At 44.8% G+C, this 26505-nt stretch overlaps 1 protein-coding gene across 1 annotated transcript in view; it reads right to left on the bottom strand.

Annotated features, from left to right (window-relative positions):
* LOC105493102 (abhydrolase domain containing 17C, depalmitoylase) overlaps positions 1–25600 on the bottom strand; it is a 61443-nt gene extending 35843 nt beyond the window's left edge. The window contains exon 1 of the mRNA XM_011760537.3: positions 24899–25600. Within this exon, the coding sequence (XP_011758839.1) occupies positions 24899–25488 (590 nt within the window). The 5' untranslated portion in view covers positions 25489–25600. The remainder of the gene's footprint in view (positions 1–24898) is intronic.
* Positions 25601–26505: the final 905 nt, after the last annotated feature.

The following is a 26505-nucleotide window of genomic DNA, read 5'->3' on the forward strand; positions in this document are numbered from 1 at the left end:
CTTATAAATTCAAATGATAGAAATTAATGGAAAGTCACTTGTGACTACCAGGAAGAATGGAGATGTTTGCAACCTTAATTCTGTAGTAGTAAAAGTTAGGCTGATAGCAAGCAGGAACTGAGGGTAAGGAAAAGGAGGAGAATTCAGGTGCTCATGCAAGGGAACAGAAGAAGAAATAGAGCTTATGTACATTACCTAAAAATCACAAACACTCTCAATGAAAAACCAAAAATAACTATAAAACACTGTAAATAGTAAAAGGAAGTCAGCAAGATTGGTTAACTAAGAAGAATTCTCATTTCTTAGAAGAAAGTCAACAAATAACTGTCTAAAGTTGTTCCTGGGTATTAGGAGTCAAGAGGAAGAGGGGTGGCTCTTGCTTTTCATCATAATCTTTTCAGTTTGACTTGTTACATTGTCTGCATATATTATTTAAGTAGAAACATTGAATGTTATCATTAAAATGCTACTCATGTCATTTATTACTAAGTCTTCTCACTGGAAGGCTGGTATATCTTAGTACCTAATAACACATCTTACTGTACTTATGATGGCATATTCTCCATTAATACCCTAAAGGCATTCCTCCTTTAAAAAAAATAGAAGAGGCAGTTACTACCCTGTATGTTGCTGTCATCACTATACGAGGACATGAAATGCAGGCATTATTCTGACTGACTGACAAAGTTACACAAAGTTATTATATCTCTCCTCTACCTTACTCTGTCCTTCACAAATCAACCTGTCTCTTCAGCTGTAGCAAAATGACGCCATTCTGTTGGAATGATGCTGCAGTCCTCCAAGTCACCAGATCCTAATTTGCAGTAATTACATTTAAGAATCTGATCTAAAAACCAAGACTGAATATTAATAAGGTCAGTGGCAAGGAGATATTGATGGGCAAAGTGTAGGGTTTAAAATTACAAGAAGTGGCTGGGCACAGTGGCTCACGCCTGTAATCTCAGCTCTTTGGGAGGCTGAGGTGGGAGGATCACTTGAGGTCAGGAATTCAAGACTAACCCTGGCCAATATGGTGAAACCTCGTCTCTACTAAAAAATATAAAAATTAGCCAGGCATGGTGGCGCATGCTTGTAATCCCAGCTACTCTGGAGGCTGAGGCAGGAGAATCACTTGAACTCGGGAAGCGAACGTTGCAGTGAGCCGAGATTGTGCTACTGTGCTCCAGCCTGGGCAACATAGTGAGACTCTATCTCAAAATAAATAAATAAATAAATAAATAAATAAATAAATAAATAACATTTAAAAATAAAATAAAATTACAAGAAGACATTTAATATAGACAAGTATTTTTAAATCTTCAAAGCCAGCTTAAAAAAAAACAAAAAAAAACTGCAAGTTAGAGGCCTGATTTGGCAATAGTTTACAGGGGGAAAAATTTCTGAGGGAGGAGCTTATAATTGACCAAAAGCATGGGACTGTTAGAAAAGCTTACACAGGCAATGTTCAAATCTCAAACAACCCTATGGTCCTAATCTAAACTACCTTCCCGACAACTCAAGTGGGCTTCTGTTTTGTTTTTATTTAATTATTTATTTATTTATTTATTCAATAATCAGGCAGTCTGCCTGAACTGGAACGGGTCCAGAGAGACTCCCCAGACAGACCTCTGTATTCCACAATGATGGGCCTACCAGCTAGTAGTTCAGTTAGGCAAGCAGCAGCATCCTTACTCAGCAGTACTTGTGAAATCATGTGAATATTTTATTGTAACCATTTTCAAATTTTGTTTCAGAGCATCTCAAGCTCCTCAGGAACCTAGTCTGGGGAGAAGGCTGGGCTTCCTACTCTGGTTCAATCCTAATTCAACTTTTGAAGAAAAATGGTTCCAATTTTTAAAAATAAAGATTGCCAAATAAAGATTTTAAAACTACTGTTAAAATGCATTTTGCAGCTGGGCACAATGGCTCACGCCTATAATCCCAGCACTTTGGGAGGCCGAGGCAGGTGGATCACTTGAGGTCAGGAGTTCAAGACCAGCCTGGCTAACATGATGAAATTACTAAAAATACAAAAATTAGCCAGGCGTGGTGGTGTGCACCTGTAAACCCAGCTACTCAGGTGGCTGAGGCATGAGAATTGCTCGAACCTGGGAAGCAGAGGTTGCAGTGAGCTGAGAATCACGCCACCGCACTCCAGCCTGCACAACAAATTGTAAGTCTGTCTCAAAAAAAAAAAAAAAAAAAAAATTTTGCTATAATTTTATGAGTGGAAAATAGAAAAAATTAAAGTGCTCAAATTAATAATAAGCACAAGACTCAAACTTAATATGGACGAGGCAAAGATGAAAAGTATCAGCTATGCCAGAACGCTGATTTTTTATTTTTTTGGCCCCCATCAAATGCTCACTAGCCTCTGGCTGATAGAGTGCATGTTCAATTGTAAAGGAAAACAAGAACATGTAAAGCACATGTGTGAAAAACTAGAAATAAATGTCATTTAAAAAACTATTAATAAAAATAAAACTATAACTAGGGAAATATTTTTAAGTAAGCTTTCAATGAATGGAATCTTCCCTATAACAAGTCTATCATCCTGCTCAAAGCAACATTTTCAGAAATGCTTTTCAGAAAACAGCAGGCTGTTTGTTCATTTTTAAGTCTTATTAACTGGCGAGATGAGGTCATGGGGGAACAGATCCACTGCACTGCCCCTCGTCAGACCATACCTGAACTATAAGCCTGTCTCAGAAATTCTGCTCAACAGGGATGTGTTCAGAGAGAAGGACAGGGATGGTGAAGAATTTGGAAACACCTTATACAAAGAATGGTCAAGAGAACTGGGAATATTCAGGCTGCAAAAGAAATGATTAGGTAAGAGAATAATTTAATCTACTTCACCCAGGATGTATTGAGGCTCCACTTCATGTTAAGTCCTGTAGGGAATTCAAATATGAACAAGACGCCACCTCCTCTGCCCTCATGGAGCTGACTAACCAGTAGTTTCCAAATATCTGATGGGATGTAAAGTGGAATGACAGCAGGGAATTAGGACTGCAGAGAAAATTAAAAGACAGACCGGGACTTAGGAGAAAACACTGTTCTTTCTAGAAGGATTCAACTGTTGATATTCAAATGTTAATTCAGTTGATTCATTCAGTTAATGCATTTAAACAACATTTATTGAGACTAAATGACGATTAATAATATTAAAAAATTACTGACAAAGATAAATTCAGGGTTCAGGTGGCTAGCCACCTGGGAATTGGAGGGATTTGCAGGAGAAAGGAGGAAGCAAGACAGGGACCATATGGTTAGAGGTAAATTATTATTTCCCTAGAAATGAGGTTTATTTATTACATTATTCAAATAAACACAAAAGCTAAACAAACGTAAATTGCTAACAGGCTATGAAACTATATCAAGAACCTACGATTACAACCAAATTTTGCACTTGACATTAGCATTTTTTTAAAAAAGAACTTAAAAAGTCTTGAATCAAGTATGAGTTAGACTAAATGAGTAGATCCTATACTTCTAGATTTCATATTCTTGCAAGCTGCCCCTCTCGTCTCCCCCTCCAGTAAAAACAGACAAATGGTTTGGGTTGCCAAATAAAATACTTTTAAAGACTATTTGAAGAACAAAAAGCAGGAGAGGCAAAAATCTCACAATACTGGACCTGCTAAATAGATTTGGCTTCAAGGATCTACCATTGTTTTCATTTTTCCTATTTTGCTGTGGATAAGTAAAAATGTCTTCCTGCACCATGCACTGGCATGAGGGATCCACTGGATTACCTCAACTCTACTGTCCCTTCCGAGGATCATCTGACTGTATACTATAATGGTTTCCCTAGCAATAGAGGGGCTAAAACCTTATAATCCACTCATAAATATAATTGTCTTTACAGGACACAACATAAGTAAGCAGAGACCATGCCCCTTCATCTATCTGGCTATAATTCAAGAAGACAAAACTTCAATGGAGTGAAAAGAGAGGGGAGGGATTTAAGATGATTTCCTTTATTAATGGCATCTTACACTAGAGATCCAATCTACCAAGAAACCTACAGAGGCTCTGGACACAACTGTAGTTCTTCTATTGCCAGGGCCCTCTCATTTTAGGGTTAAAGGGACCTTTTTACTTTGTAGAAATTGTGGGGGACCTACAGACTAGCAAGAACCCATGAAGCAGAGACATTTCCAACAAGATCACAGGGCTTGTCTTCAGTGGCTGTCCCTGTGGTCTAGAGACAGAAGCATGTCAGAGCTTAGTCTGGGATTAGGTCAAAGAGCCTTTACTGAGAACTGCCAAGGACCAGGCTCCTGAGCAGCTAGTTATAATCAACATCCTTTATCCCTGGAGTATGCACATCTCCAGGAAACCACCTGCAATGATAAGCCAAGCTCTTGGAAGATAAGAACCCCCTTCTCTAGTTCTTAGAGTTAGGCACGTTGCAGAGACTCCATAAACACATCAGACTGACTTTTAAAGATTCTGACTCCCTGTCTAACAAGATGCAACTCAGTAGGAAAAACTGGTCCTTGTTTAAATAATCAGGAATAAAATGTTGCTCCAGATAATTTAATACAGTTTATCACGGCTTAAGAAAACAATTACAGTAATGTCCATAAGCAGACTATAAGAAATAAAATTGAATTGCTCTGAATTTTTTTTAAGGACAAATAGGGAAAGACTATGTTGCTAGACCGTTTGGACACATGGCTTTATTTAGACTGACATAAGCATTACAAAGCAAATGACAAAAATGACTACTAATGGCAACAAGTTAATCCAGGCAACTGCACACTGAAAACATGTAGAAGTCAAAAGAAATACATCGAAACCTTGCACTCACTAGTTAACAGCCATGTGGGCAGCACAGAACCGATCTTAGGAACCAAGAGAGTGTATGTGAAAGTGCTTTGAAGATCACAAACCCATTTAGAAATAGGTGGGATGCTATTCTTCAAATCTTTGAAAGCTGTCTACTACTATAAATTCATTCATATCTTTCCCTCATTCCTTTCAGTTTTTAAAAAATGTATTCTATCCAACTTACATGTAAGCCCTTTGCAAACACTTACTCATTTACTGTAAATAACAATCCTACTATATTCACAATTATCATTTCCCTGCTTTACAGAAGAGGAAACTAAGGCACAGAGATTAAACAGTGCAGGCAGGATTCAAACCCAGGTGGTCTGGCTCTACTGTCCTTGTTCTTAACCCAGGCCCACCTACAGTTATCCAGGTTTCTGTTTACTAATCCTCAGCCATCTTCCTCTGAACAGAATCAACAATAAAAAATGGTAAAGCAGTCAGAACCACCCAATCCAAATGGTGAGAGGAATCTGAATGGCCATTGCAATTCTTTCCTTCCTTTCAACTGATTTCCAAAGACACAGGAGAAATTTTATGTCATCAGCAAACAGACAATATAGAATTCCATGAGGAGAAAACCTCTCTAGGGGTATATAAAGTAATCTTTTAAAATGCAAACTGTGTATTTTTATTTTTTACTGCAGAATATTATACCTAGCACTTAGCCCAACACCTGACCTGTATCAAGCACTCGATTTGTTGAAAGACTGCAATTTCTAAGCATTTTAATTTATTGTCATGCTCAGATACTGTATTTTTGAGAAAAGAAATCCAAAAATATATTAACACTATGAATTGAGAACGCTGGTGTCTGAACTTTTAGTCATGCATCCTTATTCATAAAAATGAGAGCATGTGCTCCCGATTTGTGTGTGTCTGCGTGTGTGTGTTTTAAAACACTACAAAATCTACAGAAATTGAAAACACATAAAAAAAATGAAAAACAATAAATATTAAGCCAAAATATAAGTTACGGTGTCATCTTTCTGTACCCCTAATGCAGGTCTTGAGCATTTTCTAGATGTCCACCCCTGCCACCTTGGAAGACTATGCATGTAGTGAATATTTTCTAATTTTAGAGCATGGGCTCCAGGGTCAGGCTGCCTGGGTTCAAATCCTGGTTCACCTTTTAACGTGGTGTGACCTGGCACAAATCATCTATCCAGGTCCTAAGTTTCTGCATCTGTGAAATGGAGACAACAGTTCGTACCTCACAGATAGGTGATGATTAAAAGTACGTAATATGTGAAATGTGCTTAGCATAAAACAGACATTCAAGGAGTGCTGGTTACACCAGAACTACAATCCAATGCAAACTGCCTACTTTATAAATGGAGACAGGCTGGACATGATAGCTCACGCCTGTAATCCTACCACTTTGGGAGGCCGAGGTGAGCAGATTGCTTGAGCCCAGAAGTTAAAGACCAGCCTGGACAAAATAGCAAAAATCTCTTCTCTACACAAAATACAAAAATTAGCCAGGTGTGGTGCCCACACCCGTAGTCCCAGCTACTCAGGAGGCTGAGGTGGGAGATCACCCGAGCCCAGGAGGTCAGCGGTGTGATGAGCCATGACTGCGTCACTGCACTCCAGCCTGGGTGACAGAGCAAGACCATGTCTCAAAAAAGAAAAATAATAAATAAATAAATATATGTGTGTGTGTATGGAGACAATGAGAGACTATAAAACTATCCAGGCCACACAGCTGTGTACCTCAATTTTTTTTGTTTGAGAGGGAGTCTTGCTCTGTCACTCAGGCTGGAGTACAATGGTGCGATCTCTGCTCACTGCAACCTCCACTCCCAGGTTCAAGCCAGTCCCCTGCCTCAGCCTCCTGAGTAGTTGGGATTACAGGCACCTGCCACCATGCTCGGCTAATTTTTTGTATTTTTAGCAGAGATGGAGTTTCACTATGTTGGCCAGGCTGGTCTCAAACTCCTGACTTCGTGATCCACCCACCTCAGCCTCCCAAAGTGCTAGGATTACAGGCATGAGCCAGTGCACCCAGCCTGTACCTCAATGTTCATGAAAGCCATTGTTCTCCCAGCTCCAGACCAGTGCTCTGTTTACAGCATACCACTAATTCTGGATAAATGGGACACACTCCTGGAGTTCCCTATCTTTCTTTCCATTTTCCTTTCTAAGACCGATTTTGGGGGGGGGGAAAAAAAAAAACCAAGACCTCGGTGGCTTTCCTTTGGTAACTATTTAATATTAAATTTATCCACAACCTCCCTTAACTCTACTCTCATAGTGCAATCCATATCCCAAAAACGGCAGGACACTGTTACCATGGCACACCAAGGAGAGCTTGGCTCTGCAGCTGGCTCATCACTGTGCCTGAGAGCTGCTGTAGGTGGCGAGAAGACACTGCTGGGAAGTTAGAGAGCTATTATTTGTGCTCATTTCAATGCATGCACATTTTTCCTTAAAAAAAAAAAAAGACTTACAAAGTAGTAATAATAGACTGCGGGTGGTGAGTGGAACTGTAGATGCTGTAAGAATGGTGGAATGTTAATAGTTGCTGTAGTTGATGAGACCGCCATGGAATTGATGTTAATATTTTCCATACATTGTATACGATTTGAGATTTTTCCATTATGAAGTTTTGTTTTGTTTTCAATAAACAACACGGCAAAGTAACAAAAAGACAGCAAATGCACAGGTCTCATGGATCCGAGGAGATGAAGCCGATAGATAGGCAGTCAGTAAAACTATAGATTCAGAAAAAAATTGTTTGAATTCTGCATTATTTTCATTATCAAGTGACACTTCAAGTATAGGCATATCCTTCAATCATAACAACCACAGTCACTTTTCCCAAGTATTATGAAAACATATTAGAATGAGATGGCTGTCAATCCACATACGGAGGGCTGTACTACACTGACAGATGGACACATTCCTCCCCAACACATGACAAGAAGAGCAAACATTCCCTTTCTCCTCTGAGCACTTCTATTACTCTTCCTGGACCTCACCCACAGACAGGTGAGGCTGCTCTTATGAAAATAAGCTTTGTCTTCTATACAGAAGTCCAGGCAATTGAAGGATCGATGGCAGGCTATTTCCTGGGCCCAGATGGCTCCCTCTACCCCTCCTTGGCTGGGCTACACATTCACACCCATGCCTAGAGAGGAACCTCAGCAGGAAGCTGGGGCTGCAACAGCCACCTGACTGATGCCTCCATTCCAAGAATCAAAGGAGATGAAGGCCCCATATCCTGAACCTGAAAAGAAAGAGCTCTCAATACAAATCCTACCTCTTACAGTGATTCTACCCAGTCCTTCGACACAAGAACTATTGTACTGGGCTCCGGGTGAGTCTGAAGAGTTAGACACTACCTCTGTCCTCAAGGAGATCACATTCCAACAGAGGAGTCAGGTACAGTCATCAGTAACCAAAGGACCCGGGGATAAGGGCTAGAACAAAGGCATAATCTTAGAACTATGGGGGCAGAGAACGGGAAGTCTGTCTTGCTGGCAAGGGAGAGATATGAATGGTGCAGGAGGGCTAATGGATACCAGCATCTGACGACTGCAGAAAAGCAGGTAAAGAGCAAAGAAAGGCTATGGCATTTTTCTTCCTTCATAAATATACAGGCAGCAGTCTTTCATTCTACCTAGAACTTTTCAGAAAAGAGTTGCAAATGAAGGGACAAGTCCTGAGAAATACAGACTCCAATTGTTTGGTGTGTTAGTTAGCTTTGCAGTTCTTTAGCAAATGTAAATAAGAGGATAACTCAGAAATAATACAAGAACAGGCTTCAGAAGATCCAATGCCTGCAAAAGTCCCCAAGAAACGGGTCCCATTTTCAGTTCAGAGAGGAAATACAGGGAAAACAGACAGGCAGCAGGCATCATGCAAATTAAAACTGTAATCTTCACCACACTTAATCCTGCCAAAGTAATTATGGTTCTCTCACATTTTACAAATCAAGAAACACTAGTCCACACCGAGTCAGTAGGAGGGTTTTTTTGGGAAATAATCTAGTGGAAGCCAGGAAGCATGCAGTAATGACAAGACCTCTGGCAAAACTGCAGTGCATAAAGCCTCCTATGGGAAATCACCTGCCTGTAGCTGCCTGGGGCTGCTACAGCAAGCATGGAGCTGTCCTGCTGCTCTTCTGGGTGCTGGAAAGAAATCTTGGGGGAAATCAGCAATCACCCTCCAGCCACAGAAAGTGACCAAAGAGCCACAACCCACAACCTGATGTCACAATCTGATGTCAGGATGCTCTCTCCTACAGAGAGAGACCTGTCATTCAGTGATTCATGCGAGCATCTGATCCTCAACACTGGGTTCTTTTAAAGGCCACCACTGATCAAAGATGCTAAGAAGCCAGATGAGCAGAGCGCCTACAGGGTGATTTTGGCACAGAAGCAGAGGTAGGTCGACCCCAGGAAAAACTGCCAATTCTTTCAGGTTTGTTTTTGGCTTAATTGCCTTTCCTTCTCTGAAGGAAGAATTTCCAAATTTATTTCTAGCCCAGACCTCCCTCCTGAACTCCAGACTTATATTCTATTGCTTACTCTACATCTCCATTTAAAGGTCTGATGAGCACCTCCAGCTCAACAATACTCCTGATCTATGCGCTGCACCACAATCCTGAGCCACTCACAGCCCTCCCCATCTCAATCAACAGCAATTCTGCCAGGCGTGGTGGCTCATGCCTGTAATCCCAGCACTTAGGGAGGTGGAGGCAGAGGCAGGAAGATTGCTTGAGCCCAGGAGTTCCAGCCTTGACAACACAGTGAGACTGCATCTCCACAAAAAGAAAAAAGTTAATAAAACTGAGAGAAAAAAAAGAAAAAAAAATCAGTCTCTGTTTCTAGTTTTCCTGTTTCTCAAGCCAAAATCCTTGGCGTTATCCTTGACACTCCCCTTCCCCACTCTGCATCAGCAAATACTGTTGTTGGTTCTGCCTTTAAAATACATCCAAAATCTCACCACCACTGTTGCTAACACTCTGGTCCAAGCCACCAGCATCTCTCATCTAAAATACTGCATTTGAATCCTAATTGGTCTCTTACCTTCCTCCCTTGACATATCAGCTCCTCCAATTTGTCATTAACACAGAATGATCCTTCTGAAATCTAAGTCAAATCATGTCACATCTCCACCCAAAGCCCTCCAATGGGCATTTCCTGCTGTCAAAGCCAAAGTCCCTGCAATGGTCTGCAAGGCCCTATTTGACCAATGCCTTCAACCCTCCCCAGTTACTCTCAGCCCTCATCTCCTACTACTACTCTTAGTCCTGCACCCGTTACTTGCCCTGCTCTAGCCCCCCGCTGGCTTCCTCGATGATCTCTACATCTGCCAACCATGCCCCATCTTAGGACCCTGGTCCCTCAGCCCATTTCTGCACAAAGCTAATCCCTCACTGCTTTGGGGTACGTGTCATTTTCTAAATGAAGCATAACCTAATCACCCTTTAAAAGTTGCAACCAACCCATCCAGTCTCTTGCCCCAATCCAATCCCCTTGCCCTGTTCTGTGTTTTCCTCTAGCACTTATCATATTTGAATAATAAACTATCATTCACATAATCATTATGATTACTGTTTTTCATGGGCACTTGTGAAACAAAGCTTCACAAGAGCAGGGGTTTTGTTTGTTTTGTTCTGGAAGAAAGCCTGGCCCACAGTGGACACTTAATATGTTTGTTAAACACGCAAATCCAACAGGATATGAGGTACGTCAGAAAGGAGTATTTCAGAATTCAAAATCCTGGAAGCAGAGCATTCCAGATGATCACAAGGTACGAGATGTGGCCACAGGTGTGGGTTGCTGCAGAGTTGTGCAGGGTGGAGGAGGAGAACAATGAGGGAGAGGCCGGGAAGTGTGAGGCGGGGCTGCTAAACAGGCTCTCAACAGCCCAGGATATTCACACTACACCGGATGAAAGCAGGAGATCCAGGGGTAAAGAAAATGGCGATCCAGATGCGCGAGTCTTCAAGGAGTATGCAACTATATCCTGGAGGCCAACAGCTACCAATAGCTTTTTTATTTTATCTTTTTTTTTTTTTTTTTGAGACAGAGTCTCGCTTTGTTGCCCAGGCTGAAGTGCCGTGGCGTAATCCCAGCTCACTGCAACATTCGCCTCCTGGGTTCAAGCGATTTTTGTGCCTCAGCCTCCCAAGTAGCTGGGACTACAGGCGTGCGCTACCACACCTGGCTAATCTTCGTATTTTGGGTAGAGATGGGGTTTCACCATGTTGGCCAGGCTGGTCTCAAACTGCTGACCTCAAGTGGTCTGTCTGCCTCGGCCTCCCAAAGCGCTGGGATTACAGGCGTGAGCCACCGCGCTGGGTTCCAATAGCGTTTTTTAAAAACCTATATATTTATATTTATAATATATACATATATTTATAAAAGTATACACTTACTGCTAAAAAATTTTTGAAACCCCTGGTATAATATAAACTGCAAGTTGCCCAATGACTACTCCTGCTCCAGCAAAGGAGATTCACAGAAACTTCCAAGGAGCAGGTAGTATTTTACAAGCATGGTCACTATGTGGGGTCTCCAAGTGCCTCCCTCAGGAACTTCATGTTCCCAGGTTCCTAAAATACAGACAACTCACCCTCCCTAGCAGGCCTGCAGTTTTAAAATGATTGTATCTGGGCCTGCTCCACAACTGTTCTCTCAGAGTCTTTGAGGATGGGGTCTGGCATCTATTTTAACAAGGCCTCCCAGTAATTCGTACACTAAAGTTTGTGAACTGTTATTACCAACTTACTTATTTATTTACTCAACAAATATCCAATGAGCACCCATTACCCACCAGGCTGCACTGGTCCAGGTGCCTGAGAGGAAGAAGTGAGTGAAGCTGACCATGCAGAGTTAAGCCTGCTCCCTATACTGGAGAATTCAGGCTTAACTCACAAAACATATGGACAATTCATACCTGTAATCCCAGCACTTTGGGAGGTGGAGGCGGGAGGATTGCTTGAGCTTAGGATTTCGAGACCAGTCTGGCCAACATGGCGAAATGCTGTCTCCACTAAAAATACAAAAATTAGCTGGGCGTGGTGGCACATGCCTGTGATCCCAGCTACTCGGGAGGCTGAGGCATGAGTCACTAGAACTCAGGAGGCAGAGGCTGCAGTGAACTGAGATCATGCCACTGCTCTCCAGCCTGGGCGACAGAGCAAGACTCTGTTTGAAAAAACCAGCAAAACAAAACAAAAAAATAAAGAATGTGAGGTGGGGAGAATAGGCTACTGTAGTAATTCCGGGACAAGCTGTCAAGAGCCTAGAATAAAGAAAGGAGGAGAAGGAAAACAGAGGAAATAATAACAGAAACGTGTGGCTGGCCAGATATTCAGATGAAGAAGAGAAAGGGACCACAGAGGACTTTGTGACTTGGAGCCTGGATAAAAGGAAGAGAGTGAGAGAAGCACGAAGAGCTGTGCTGACAGTGCCCAGGGCCCAGGCGTGGAAGGACTGTCCCATGGGCGCAGCCAGAGGCAGCTGGAACCCTTGCACTGCAAGCTCCCACTGAGCTTCAGGGATGGAAACAGGAATTGGAAACCATGTATATTTTTAGTTTAATACCTTCTTAGGCTTTTTACGGTTTTCTTGGAATTTTTAGTAGGCAAAACTAATTTATTCCAATTAAATATATGATGATGTTGGGGCTCAAAAATGGATATCCCCAAATACAGTACGTTGACAGGCTGAGCTGCAGAAGCCTCAGGAAGCCTCTCTGCCCCTCCCCACCAAAACTCTGACCCTCCCAAACCACAGCATGAAGTTGTTCTCCAAAGTTCCCTTATCTGCCTTAAGTCTAGATTACGCTTGTCCAACCCTTGGCCCAGGATGGCTCTGGATGATGTGGCCCAACACAAATTCGTAAACTTTCTTAAAACATTGTGAGATTTTTTGCCTTTTTTTGTGGGGGGGGGGGTGCTCATCAGCTATCGCTAGTATTAGTGTATTTCATGTGTGGCCCAAGACAATTCTTCTTCCAATGTAGCCCAGGGAAGCCAAAAGATTGGACACCCCTGATCTAGATCCACCAAAGAAAAAAACAATGACTTCTGGTGCCTTCTGTAAGTTTTTATTAACTGAACTCCTACCACACTACTGCAGGAAGAAAGACTGCAGTTTGTCAACACACCTAGACAGACTTTTGTCACAAACCACTGTCTGCCCTGTGGATCCAACAGACTTTATCTCAGGCCACCATATGTTCTTCAAGTCCATTAAATTCCCCTAAAAATCATTTACCATCCCTCTAAAATCATCCATACTTTCCCACTTCCCTTCCCCCTAAGAAGTAGGGCATATAAGAATATGCATCCCCTCAGGATATTGGGTATTCTGTAATTTTTCTCCTGTGCACACAGATTTATTTATATGCCATTTCTCCTATTAATCTGCTTTTTATCAAGTGGTTTTTCAGCAAACCTTCAGCACACAAAGAAGTTCTCCCTTGGCCTCTACAATGGCATGTTCATTTTTTAACGTACTTATTTTATCCAGTCTAGTTGTACACTATAAAACATGCTTCAAAGTGATTAGCATGCAAATCATCCTTTCCTAATAGTTATATTAAAATTAAAATAGTATAAAGTTTACACATTATAAGGACAACAGTGATAGTTAAACATCACAACAACAATCAAAACTAGAGAAACTGAAATACCCTTGAGTTATTTCTGACAATAGGGATAAATCAAATTATTTAAGTGAGATCAGCACACAAAAATCATGTTCTGGTATCGTAGACCTTTGCAGGCCATATAATCATCACTGCACAGGGTTTAGTTATGTCCATGACAATCTCTAAAAACAGTCTGAGATTAGGTAAGAATTCTCATCTGATTATCAATCATAATCACGGAGATTTTAGCTAGTAGATTTATATTTAACATCTGGAAACTCACTTTTTGTGGGTATATTCTGAACACAGGCTCCTTTACATTTTTCCCCCAAAGTAACTGCCCAGATTTCACTGTAACCATTAAAAAATGTAAAGTGAAGGGGCAAACTAATCATCAGTACTGATGGTTCTCTTTGCTCATTTTTCCTTCGGAAATTTAAACAGTGCTCTGTTAACAAGTAAGCTTGAGGTTAGGCTCCTCTCTGCGATTCAGCAAGTAATTGACGTACAATGGTTAACTATTCGTCTGAGCACTGAATCTGAATGACCTAGACTTCCTGGAAAACAGAGGTTTCCAATTTCACCATGGAGCCATGGTCCTTTAACACTCTTAAGTGAATCAATAATGTGGGAGTTATCAATGAGCTCCATTACACAGAGCTGTGAAAATGCCACATGAATCTGAGGTGCAAGGCATTATGGGAGCATTCATATTTTAAAAGGAAGCTTGCTGTTCAGGTCCCCTGGCCAACTAGGAAAAGGGAAGGTTAACTCTATCTATTAAGGATCGTCCCATAAGTAAAGAGCAACCAGAACATCTCGAATGGTGCACACAATACAAGCTTTTGCCTTCCGGTCCTTGCCATCCCTAACTCTGCTTAGAGAAGTCTCTGATTCCTGCCCAGCTCCAAAAAGCTAAGCCTGGGAACTGCAAAGTGGAGGGAGCAAACCAGAAATGGTTTGCAAAGTAATTGTAGGTGTTGGATTACAGGTAGGGTTTCCTCGCCTTTAAAGATCTCCCTTGGGGATATAAACACCTAGGTAGATGAAATGCTATCAGATTTAAAATACTAATGCATACCACTCTCCAAAGCTCTTGAGGCCACAAGCAACAATTCCAAAGAGACTTTCCCCTTAGCTACAAATAAAACTAAAACACCTTTACTGTTCCTCCACTTCCACACCCACCAAGCTAGGCTTGACCTGGGTATTTGTATCTACACAAAGTGGGACAAGAAGCAATTTCTTTAACACTCCTTCTGATCTAAGCACCTAGTTTTCAGCATGGTCTGAGCATTTGGTTATTACAGCTCTAACAATTTTATCGATAATCCTAAATGACACCAAACTCTTACTATGTGGAAAGCACTGTGTTAAGCACCTGACAAGGTGGTTGCAGCTATTGTAACCATCATCATCATTTTAACTGAGGCTCCAAATGGTAGAAAACTTGCCTGAGGTCAAGCCGTTAATCACAGGCAGGACCTAAAATCAGGTCTGTTGAACTCTAAAATCTATGCTCATAACCACACACACACACACACACACACACACACACAAATCATAGGGAGCTCAGAACTGCAGGGAACATTTCTCTCCAGGTTACCCTTGAGACAACCTTGCCCATGTGACTCTGACATAAGACCCAGAATCAGTTCCGGTTGTAAACCCTCTAAATGAAGAATTAAATCATTAAACCATTTCACGCCAGGAACCTCCAACCCAAGTCACATAGAAGTCCGCTGGCACCATCAAGTTTTGGCCGTCTTCCCTCTCTTGCCTCTTTTCTCCTGCCTTCTTCAGCTGATGTCTGGCCTGACCTCTGCTGCCCCACAGGCTGTTCAGAACTATGTCTGCACACAGATCACTTCTCATTAGCAGTCCCATAGCCCCACGGTGGATGGTGTGTCAGCTGCAGGACAGGAGACAGCAGAGGCAACAAAAGGGAACAGACCTATTTTTCTATAGCCTTTCACTTCCAGGCTTGGGATGGGCATCCACACACACGTGGTCTCAAAAAGGCAATGACGTCACCACTCTACTGACCTGGTTTAAGGAATTAATTGTAGTCTATTCTTCAAGGTCGATGATCTCTTGTCAGACTGAGCTCTGTGTCACACAGAGAGCTCAGTGGAGAGCAGTGACAATTCCATGCAACCCTCCATCCACAACTAGAGGAGGGGCAGAAGCCTGACTCAGGAGGCACAGAAGTGACAGCATCCTGGGGTGTCCACATGCTCACCCGGCCACAGCCCCCTTCTCTCAGGACTGCACCCTCCTGCAGGCTCCAAGGAGGTGGCTGCATTTCTTACACTGCTTTAGCACCAGCCCTCACTAACCTGGGGGTACAATCAGATAAAGCAAGGATGGGAACTGAGCGCATGAAGGAGGCCAGCTGCAGGCAGCCAGGTCAGAGCAAAGCTAGGTGGGGTGGGCCTCAGTGATGTGCAGCGAGTGTGAATGAGGGAAAAGGTTTGAGTGTAGAAAGAGCAATGGGACAGGCACGTGGACAGGAGATGAGAGGAGCCAACCCCAGAGAGAGGCAGCTGGAGAGAGAGAGAGGAACGGGGCAGGAGCTTCAGGCTCCCTGGAATCTCGCAAATATGAATGTGATGATTTCTTTTCAACGACTGCCCCTTCACATGGTTTACTCTAGTGGGTTCCTGGCCACCAAAGATCTGTATCTGAAGCCATCTACAGCACTCTCTCCTCATCCACTGCTTTGCTTTCTGCAGTTTCAGCTATCCACGGTACAGAACCAGATATTCTGTGAGACAGAGATCACATTCACTTAACTTTAATTATAGTGTATTGGTATAATTGTTCTATTTTATTATTACCTATTACTGATAATCTCTTACTGTGCCTACTTTGTAAGTTAAACTTTATTGTAGCTATGTACATATAGGAAAAAACATAATGTATACCAGATTTGGTACTCTCCAAGGCTCAGGCATCCACTGGGGGTCTTGGAATGTATCCCCCACAGGTAAGGGAGGATAGCTGTATATAAATGTGTAAAAAATCTTTTCTAACATTCCATTTTTTCAACTCTTAACAAATTATAATCGGGGCTGATCTTAATATACTCGCTGGCTCTTGGACATTTCTAGGCTAGTGTGTCTCAACTCTGGCTGTGTGTGTGTACACACACACACTCATATACATAGCCTGCACACTTAAAAAAAAAAGTCTACCTAGGAGATTCTAAAGTACAGCTAAGGTGGAGATCCCCTGCACCAGACTGAATCCACTGTATTTCCCAATGTAGTCAAGAAAAAGCAAATTCAAAAACATTAGGTGCTTTCCCTAAAAGTCACGAAACACAGACTTACCAGAAGACACCTCAGAAGTCATGCAGCTGGATGACATTTCATTGTTTCAGGTTTCTTTTTTTTTTTTTTTTTTTTTTTTTTGAGACGGAGTCTCACTCTGTCGCCCAGGCTGGAGTGCAGTGGCGCGATCTCGGCTCACTGCAAGCTCCGCCTCCTGGGTTTACGCCATTCTCCTGCCTCAGCCTCCTGAGTAGCTGGGACTACAGGCGCCCGCCACCGCGCCCGGCTAATTTTTTGTATTTTTAGTAGAGACGGGGTTTCACCGTGGTCTCGATCTCCTGACCTTGTGATCCGCCCGCCTCGGCCTCCCAAAGTGCTGGGATTACAGGCGTGAGCCACCGCGCCCGGCCTGTTTCAGGTTTCAAACAGTGGAATGTGAAGCCCAAAAGTGTGAAGTGGCTTGTTTAAGAGGGCTGCTATGGTTTGAATGCTTGTGCCCTCCCAAACTGGTGTTGAAATTTAGTTGCCATGGTAACTGGATTAAGAGGTGGGACCCTTAATGGGTGATCAGGCCATGTGGACTCCACTCTTATGAACAGATAATGCCTTATCTCAGAGAAGCTTCTTTATCAAAGAGGGAGTCTGCGCCTCTCTCCCCTCCCTTGCTTGCCCTTTGGCTTTTCTGGAGCAAGGCTTTGAGCAAGAACCTTCCTCCCGCCTTTGGTTCAAGAAGCCAGCCAGGAAGCAGAGTAGTCATCATCAGACACCAAACATGTAAGTGCCTCGATCCTGCATTTCCCAGCCTCCAGAAATTGGGAAAGAAACCTCTTTCTTTATAAACTACCCAGTCGCAGGTCTTCTGTTACAGCTGCACAAAACTGGCATAGTGAATCAGTGGGAGTGCTGGAGTCAGAACTAATTTTCCTAGTCCAAAAGGTTTTGTTTGTCTTTTTTGAATCACATCTTTTAGATGAAATTAGAAAGCCTATTATTTAAAGCAGCTCTAACAAAAAAATCACTCTGTTATCCAAATAATAATCTCCTAACTGTATGTGTTGAGACTCTGGATTCCTGTACATAGGCTTCTTAAAGTAGAGCAGATTTATAGTTTCAACACCAGCCTAAGCAAAATCCAGTACAGTGGGTAAAGCTGCTATCAAAATGAACAGTGCAATTCCTAAAGCCAGATTTTGGAGTCTTATGTGGGATTATCAACACTGAAGAGAGTTGTTACTAAATTTGGAGACAGAGTGAGGAATAGAAGCAGTAATATAAGGTAGGGAATTAATAAGAAGCAGTAAAATAAGGTAGAGCTTAAAGGGAAGCTCGAAGTAATCTCAGGCCCGTATGATTTAAGTGACTTTCGCAGGGGAAAAAAAAATGCTCTTTACACCAATATGCCATGGCATCATTAGAGTTTTAAGACTTGATTTTGGTTTTTGGAGACAGGTTCTTGCTATGTTGCCCAGGCTGGTCTCAAATCCTAGGGTCAGAGATTACAGGCATGAGCCACCATGCCCAGCTAATTTATTTTTTGTAGAGACAAGGTCTCACTATGTTGCCCAGGCTGGTCTGAGACTCCTGGGTTCAAGCAATCCTTCCACCTCAGCCTCCCAGTAGCTGAGACTACAGGGAGGTCTCAGTGAGGCTGTGTCACCGTGCCTGACCTAAGACTGAATTTTAGAGAAGACTGAGCCTCTAAGAGTGCCCTAAATGAAAACAACTGTGCTCGGAAGAGAACACATTAAGGAGTTATTGCCCATTAACACAGAAAATGAAGTCATCTGCCACATCTTTGCAACTGGATTACTGGAGAAAAGCAAGGCCCCTCAAAACAGAACCATGGGTAAGTAAACTGTGGTGAGAGGAGCGTGAGAGCTCAGATTCTGGTACTGATAAAGAGAGAAAACCTGCAGAACCACACAGCGAAGCAAGCCGGAAGAGCCAGGTATGGCAAAAGAGCACTTGGAAACAGGCTGAAGGTGGACCAAAGAGAAGGGCTCTGAGTGGATTCCCAAAATGGTCTGTGCCTACTTCAATTTCAACAGGTCTGTTCTTAAGAGTTACATTCTTCCTGTTCACATACTGGCTGCCTTGAATTGCAAGCCAACATTCTATTTCCTTGCTAGAAAGATCACTGTGCTTTCCCCTTATGTCAAACAGTATTCATAACATTTCTGTTTTTCTTTTTTCTCTTTTTTTTTTTTTTTTTTGAGATGGAGTCTTGCTCTGTCACCCAGGCTGGAGTGCAGTGGCGTAATCTCGGCTCACTGCAACCTCTGCCTCCCGGGTTCAAGCCATTCTCATGCCACAGTCTCTTGAGTAGCTGGGATTATAGGCACCTGCCACCACACCCAGCTAATTTTTGTATTTTTTAGTAGAGATGGGGTTTCACCATGTTGGCCAGGCTGGTCTCAAACTCCTGACCTCAAGTGATCCGCCCGCCTCAGCCTCCCAAAGTGCTGGGATTATAGGTGTGAGCCACCACGCCTGACACATTTCTGTTTTTCTGTTCCCTAATCAGTCAAACTCAAGCAGAAATTCTAAGCTTTCTTCCCTTAATGGCATCATAGTATTCCCTCTGAAAACACTGAGAACAAAGAAGTTAGGTTATTAACTTCAACATGTCCAGGAAAGTAACATGCTACTCAAGGAGAATTCCACCCTGAGACTGCTGGCCATGAACACCATTCACAATCAACAGGTGTTTTTCAAGGGTTCCACGACCTCAGAGGATGCCACTACAGTTTTGCTGTGACATGGATTTTCCAATTATGGATCCTGTGAATCACTGACACAAAAGTTATAAAACAGCAAATCATAGTTACGTATTCAAAATGCCTCTGAAATCTATTCCATCCTTTTACAACAAAAAGAAACAGCTTGCGATTAACGATACTTCAAGAGTATGTAGTACAGGGTCTGGCACAAGCAGAGCATAAATAAATGTGTGTTTAACAGTTTGGGGTTTTTTGTTTGTTTTGTTTTTTGAGACCAGGTCTCGCTCTGTTGTCCAGGCTAGAGAGCAGTGGCGCAATCACGGCTCACTGCAGCCTCAAACTCTGGGGCTCAGACAATCCTCCCACCTCAGCCTCCTGAGTAGCTGGAACTACAGGCACACACCACCACACCTGGCTACTTTTACAAATTTTTTGTAGAGATGGGGGTCCTAACTATGTTGCCCAGGCTGGTCTTGAACTCCTGGGCTCAAGTGATCCTCCTGCCTGGGCCTCCCAAACTGCTGGGTTTTCAGGCACGAGCCACCACACCCAGCCTATGTTTAATGGTTTACTGGTCAAATTAAGGAATAAATGAAATATTAAGTCTTTTGTAATTTGCCTTTTGTACTAAAGGCACTGAAAAGTCTTATTTTCTTCTCTCTGCATCTGCTTTCTCTGACTGTATCAACGTTTCTCTGCCTACATTACCAAATGCCTTTCTCCTCCACAGCTTTTGTCACCAGCATCAAAAAGAAGGATCAAAGATGACTTCTGTGGATGGCATCAGCAAACACTGATAACAAACTGAGTTACAAAGGTCTCACTCTCCTGTTTCTCCATTAAAATATTTCAGCTAAAATACTCTGCCTCCTTTACACCTCATTCTTTGGGCTATTTGCTTGTTTGGGTTTATAGTTTCAAATCAGTCTGATTCACTGTCTCTTGAGTCACGCTGCCACTTGTGCACACACAGTCTCAAACTGCTCAGCCCTAAGAGAATCCCCTGGAAAGATGTGTGTTGAGGAGGCTGAATCTGCCTACTCCCACCTTAACCAACAGGCAGCCTTTCCTGCAGATTAATCACTTCACTTCCCCAACTCAAGTGACAACAATATGCTCCAATAAGGTGACCCTGATTCTCAGTGTCCTTTCCACAGATATGTCTAAGTAATTTCAATTCATTCCCTCAATTGCTTGTATTCACAACATACTTATATTACTTACCAGTAATGCAAACATAAAACAAGTCTTGATCTTGGGGCTCTCAGTCATGCTCAATGAGCTCTCCTCATGGTTCATGCCACTCTTCCTGGCTCCTTCAAACCCTGCCTCTCCGCTACACTCTTTTCAGTAACTTTTCAAATGTTTAAAATAATCATCTATTGGCCAAACGGCAACAACCACCTTTCTTACCAAATCTACTTCCTCCTGAAACCCTTACTCTGGATTACATGCCCACCTTAATACTCATCATCTGGGGGGATTCACTGTCTTTATCCACGCATAAGGGGTCTGCATACTGGTAGTATTTACATCTGTTTCGAGGGCTGGACAGCTCACTCTAGCATGCGTAGGAGCTGGCACAGATAGGTAGTGGGATAAAAGATGTAGAGACATACAAAGGATGGGTTAGTATTGTTTTTCTCTTCAATACGGACCTTTCAGTGTCACAAGAACACCAATACAATGAACACAAAGTGGATCAGGCCTCAAGCCAATACATCTGGCCCTTTTTTTTGTCTATGGTTGTACCAGTGGATATTAAACCCTGAAGATAAAATAAGATCCAAGTACCTGTAAGAGTCCAACTTAGGAAAAATTAAATTTACCCCACTTATTTATGGGGCACCCATTATGTGCAATTCACTCAACAAATACCAATGAGTGCCTATTATTTTAAGACACTGTGCCAACTGTCAGGAATAGAGAAGACATAGTGTCCCTGCCCTCAGAGATCTTTCAGTTTAATGGAGATACAATTAAACAACAGATATAGCAACACTGTGATAACTCAAGCAAAGGGGCCAAGTACTAGGTGCACAGGGAACACAAAGAGTGTCCTAATCCAATTAAGATCCAGTTAGGATCCATTGTTCCTAGCACAGGAGAAGAGCAGATACAAAAGGCTAGGTGTGAGCAGAAGAGTGGAGCAAAATCCTGAGTGTGGGGCTTTGGGGCCTGCAAGGCACTGCACCTTACAGTCCTCCTGGCGGAATAATCTAACTACAGAGACGGAGATGACTCAGAACAAGGCAAGTTCTCCAATCAGTGTCCTGGGGAGTGTGGTTAACTAGGAGGGCAGGAAAGATAAAGATTCCCAAAGAAGACATGGGGGATGGCCGGTGGAAAACAGAGTCTCACCCAGTAACAAAAGAATGGGTACATGGGATGGAAGGCATTCCTGCCATGCACTGACCTGAATTAACCTGTAAAAGGACAGAGAATAGGGTATGTTCCAGGCAAGTAAGAGCAGAAGAATCATACTGAACAGCAACAGGAAAGTGGTTGAGGGGCTGACTGGCTTCAGAATTAGGTAACTCCTAAGTCAGCAGAATAACCAAGACACACAAATGCACCTCTTGAAGAATCTGATAAATATGACAACCGTAGCAATGGTGCCGTGGCAAGAGTACTAAACTGGTAGTCAAGAGACCTACTGCTGATTTGCCGCCAGACTATCCTCCTGTCAGATGAGCTGGGTGAACGTGAGCAGTGTCCATACATGAGTTGGGAAATAAATTTAGCAATTCACAACCATCATTCTTTTTTCTTTTTTTATAAAAGTGAAATAGGCCGGGCATGGTGGCTCACAGCTGTAATCCCAGCACTTTGGGAGGCCGAGGCAGGAGGATCACGAAGTCAGGAGATCGAGACCATCCTGGCTAACACAGTGAAACCCCGTCTCTGCTAAAAACACAAAAAATTAGCCAGGTGTGGTGGCGGGCGCCTGTAGTCCCAGCTACTCGGGAGGCTGAGGCAGGAGAATGGCGTGAACCCAGGAGGGGGAGCTTGCAGTGAGCCAAGATGGCGCCACTGCCCTCCAGCCTGGGCAACTGAGCGAGACTCCGTCTCAAAAAAAAAAAAAAAACAGTGAAATAAAACAACATATTCTGCTACGTGTGTTGCCCATAGAAAAATTACTGTTTTGTGAAGCATTAGCTTCAGGTATGTAGATACAGACGTGTATGTGTGCTTGATGAAAATGTAAAATGTATTTCTTACTGTGAGGTTACAGTCAAAACAGTTTGAAAAGCACGAGACAGGCCGGGCGCGGTGGCTCAAGCCTGTAATCCCAGCACTTTGGGAGGCCGAGACGGGCGGATCACGAGGTCAGGAGATCGAAACCATCCTGGCTAACACGGTGAAACCCCGTCTCTATTAAGAAATACAAAAAACTAGCCGGGCGAGGTGGCGGGCGCCTGTAGTCCCAGCTACTCGGGAGGCTGAGGCAGGAGAATGGCGTGAACCCGGGAGGGGGAGCTTGCAGTGAGCTGAGATCCGGCCACTGCACTCCAGCCTGGGCGACAGAGCGAGACTCCGTCTCAAAAAAAAAAAAAAGAAAAGCACGAGACATGAGGATTTGTAAGGTTCCTTCAAATTCTAAGCTTCGCATGCAGCCTTTAAATTCTAACCTATTTTACAGGTGAATAAATTAACTTAGATATGAGTTGTGGTATAACATTAAATAAATCATGGGTACTCTTTAGACATCCCATTAGATAATTCAAAATTATCCAAAACAATTCCCCTTAATTCAACTGATACGCCATCAGATAATTCAACATTATTCAAAACGACGCCCCTTAATTCAACTAAATATGACTAAAAAAAAAAGTCTCCAGGAAATAACTACGCTCCACGTCTGCTGTAACACAGACACACCTGTATATTTGGGGCAAAGTGCCAGTCATGTGAAAGGCTTTCACTGTAATGCAAACATGCACACACAGGAGCAATGTTCTATGGAAATTCTTTAAAAGTCTACTCAAGGTAGCATTTTCATGTTTCAAATTTTAAAGATCTAATGCCAAACTTATTTTTAATACCTTTGCCAACAGCAAATTCTAGCAAGCTATCGACTGTGTGTGACACATACTTTTGAAACCCTTTACTGGAACAGGTGGCTTTTAACTACTTACAGAGTCTGACCCAATGCATCTGCATATGATACATTCTCATCTACCTAAGCCACTTTCGAAAAGCTATAATCCCAATGAGGGCATCCCCTTCAGGACTTCAGGAGGGCATAAACATGCAACATACAGCAAATACTAAGTACTTCCCTGTTGGACAAGCCATTTTCCCAGACAGGCAAGGAGTCACTTAGGAACATATGCTTGAGTACGAATGAAAAAAAAAAAAAGATCATTAACGTTGGTGATGTGCATAAGCCAAGCAAACGGGTTTTAGATAAAAACTATAGAAGGGTCCATGGCGACAATAATGCCTGGTGTACTTCTTCTGGGGACTCTTTCATCTGAAGAAATCAAATCTCATCATAGACATGGCCTCAGGCTATTTTCACCATCACTGCTATGAGGCAGGTCAGAAAGGTCACAGATACCCAAACTGGAGCACAAACAAGTAACCTGACCTGCCCACGTATCAGACTTTTGTCTAATTGTGAATAAAAGTCAGGTTTTTGGTTTGCTTCTTATAAAACAACCAGGTCTAACCCCTAAACCATGCCCCCAGTACTGTGCCTGGCTCACAGATGGCCCACCCTAAACACTTTTCAGTCCTTCTGTGAACGCTAATTCAAGGTCAGAGATTTCCCAGCCCCTGTAAGATTCGAACTTATCCTGGGCTGTTATGGAGGCCGTGTGGAAGGTGCCAGGCCCATAGCTACCAGCTAACTTCCTGCCCCACAGTGCCACTACTCTGCCCCACCAGGAGGCAAACTCCCCGCTCCACCCGACCCTCCAGCTGCCTCCAAGGCTGCCCAGACATTGTCCTGTCGGCACTTTACAACCAGAAAGTCTTTCAGAAGCCATCCTGTCTCACCCACTGACTTTACAGGGAAGGAAAGTGAGGTCTAGAAACCCATGTGCCTTGCCCAAGGTCACTTCAGCTCGTGCAAACGAAACACAAACCAAGTTGTTTCTTTCTGCCTGGTACTTAAGCACCCACACGCTGCCACTAGCGGTGACCGAAGCCACAGAAGACCCAGCCGGTAGGCCGGCGGCACCCAGGCGAGCCAAAGCCGGCAAAAATCCTCTGAGTGCGAGCTCTCCAGGAGCCTGAACGCTGGCGCGGCTTTTGGAGAAGGTGGGAGCAGGCCAGGGAGAGACAAGAAAAGCGAATTTACGGCGGCCAGGGGGCTCTCTGCTGGCCCACAGTCCCGGAGGAGGGGACCCTGTCCCGGCAGGCCGCCCCAGGGACCCCAAGAGACCTCCACCCCGCCTCCCCAGAGCTAGAAGCCAGGACTGGAGAACCCGGCGGACTCACCGGGTGCGCAGCGCCTGCCACGCGGCGTCGATGTCGGCGTAGAGGTTCTTCTCCGAGGGCTTGCCCGAGCTGACGCCGTAGCCCGAGTAGTCGTAGGAGAAGATGTTGCAGTTGATGCGTGAGCCGAGGCCGATGTAGAAACTGCACATCTGGCCCAGGTCCACGGCGTTGCCGTGCGAGAAGAGCAGCGTGTAGCGGCTGGAGGGCGCGCAGCGCACGAACATGCAGCCGAGCCGGTTGTCCCGGGCCGTGCGCGAGAAGAAGACCTCGACTGCGTCCAGCTCGCGCTGCGAGTACTGCCAGTCGGCGCGCTCGCTGAGGTGCAGGCTGCACGCGCTGGGCCCCGCGCCCGCGCCCTCCTCGGGCTGCTGCGGTGCCGGCTGGGCCGCGGCGGCGGCGGCGGTAGCCTGGGCCGGGGCCGGGGCTGGCGCGCCGGGGCCGCGCTGCTCCGGCGCCAGCACCGTGTAGGTGGGCTCGGGCGGCAGGAAGGCCAGCTTGGCGGCGATGCGGCTCGGGCAGGGCGGGCAGCAGAAGAGCCAGCACAGCTCGCCCAGCGAGAAGCCGTTCATCCTGGGGCCTGGCTCGGGCATGGGGACGGCCTGGTGCCCGCCGCCGGCCCGGCTGGCTGGCTGGCCCGGGAGGACGGAGGGCAGGCGCGCGGCGAGGGAGCGGGCAGGCAAGCGCGGAGGGCGGCTGGAGCCCGCCCGCCCGGCGGCAGGAGGAGGCGGAGGCGAAGGAGGGCAGGAGGCGGGGCCGGCCCGGCGGGCGCGACGCTCGGAGCCCGGGCGGGTCAGCAGCGGCCCCGGAGCCCAGGCGAGGCGCGGGCGGCCTGGGCCCGCGCGCGGCACACAAAGCCGGCGGCGGCGGCCATGGCCGGCTCGTGCGCGCCGCCCCCCCCCGCACCCGTTCCCGCTCCCGCTCCCGCACGCCCGCCGCCGCCACTTCCGGGTTACCGCGCGGCGGCGCCCCCGCCGGGACGCGGCGCAGGGCTGGGCATCGGGGCGGGGCTCCGCGGGCAAGGGCACGGGCACCTTCCCCGGCCTGGGAAGCATGTTCTCGACCTGCGGCAGACGGGGTCTCCCAGGCGGCTCCGGGGCCCAGAGGAGCTGGGCGCCGGGGCTGGGGGCTCTGTCCCCGGACAGCTGGGCGGATCCGCAGAGGGGACCCTGGAGGGGGTGCATGTGTCCCGGGGTGGACCGCTCCCCTCCCCTCCCCCTGGGATTCCCTCCCCCAAATCCAGGTTTCTTCCTTGGATGAAGGTTCTTGGGAATCTACTGAAAACGAAACTAAGGGGTGGACAAGAGTTGGAATGTACCCGAAATATTTGGCTTTCTCGTGTGTGCTGCTTTCTGAACGGCTCAGTACCAAAAAGTTCTCGGCACCGTAAGGGGTACCGGGGTTGTGGGATAGGGCGGTCATCAGTGTGTTTCCTATTCGGAGAGGCTGTTTCTGTGTAGGTAGCAACAGCGTTTCCTTTCTAAGAGCATGGTTTTACCCTTAGTACATTTCTGTACCTATACAAGTCAGCTGTTAGAACAGGAGGGTACTGTATTTAGCAACAAACCATGTTAAGGTTGTCATTTCTAGTCCCACGTGTGGCAGATTTT

This window comes from Macaca nemestrina, chromosome 7 (genome assembly GCF_043159975.1).
Source record: "Macaca nemestrina isolate mMacNem1 chromosome 7, mMacNem.hap1, whole genome shotgun sequence".
NCBI classification, from domain to species: Eukaryota; Metazoa; Chordata; class Mammalia; order Primates; family Cercopithecidae; genus Macaca; species Macaca nemestrina.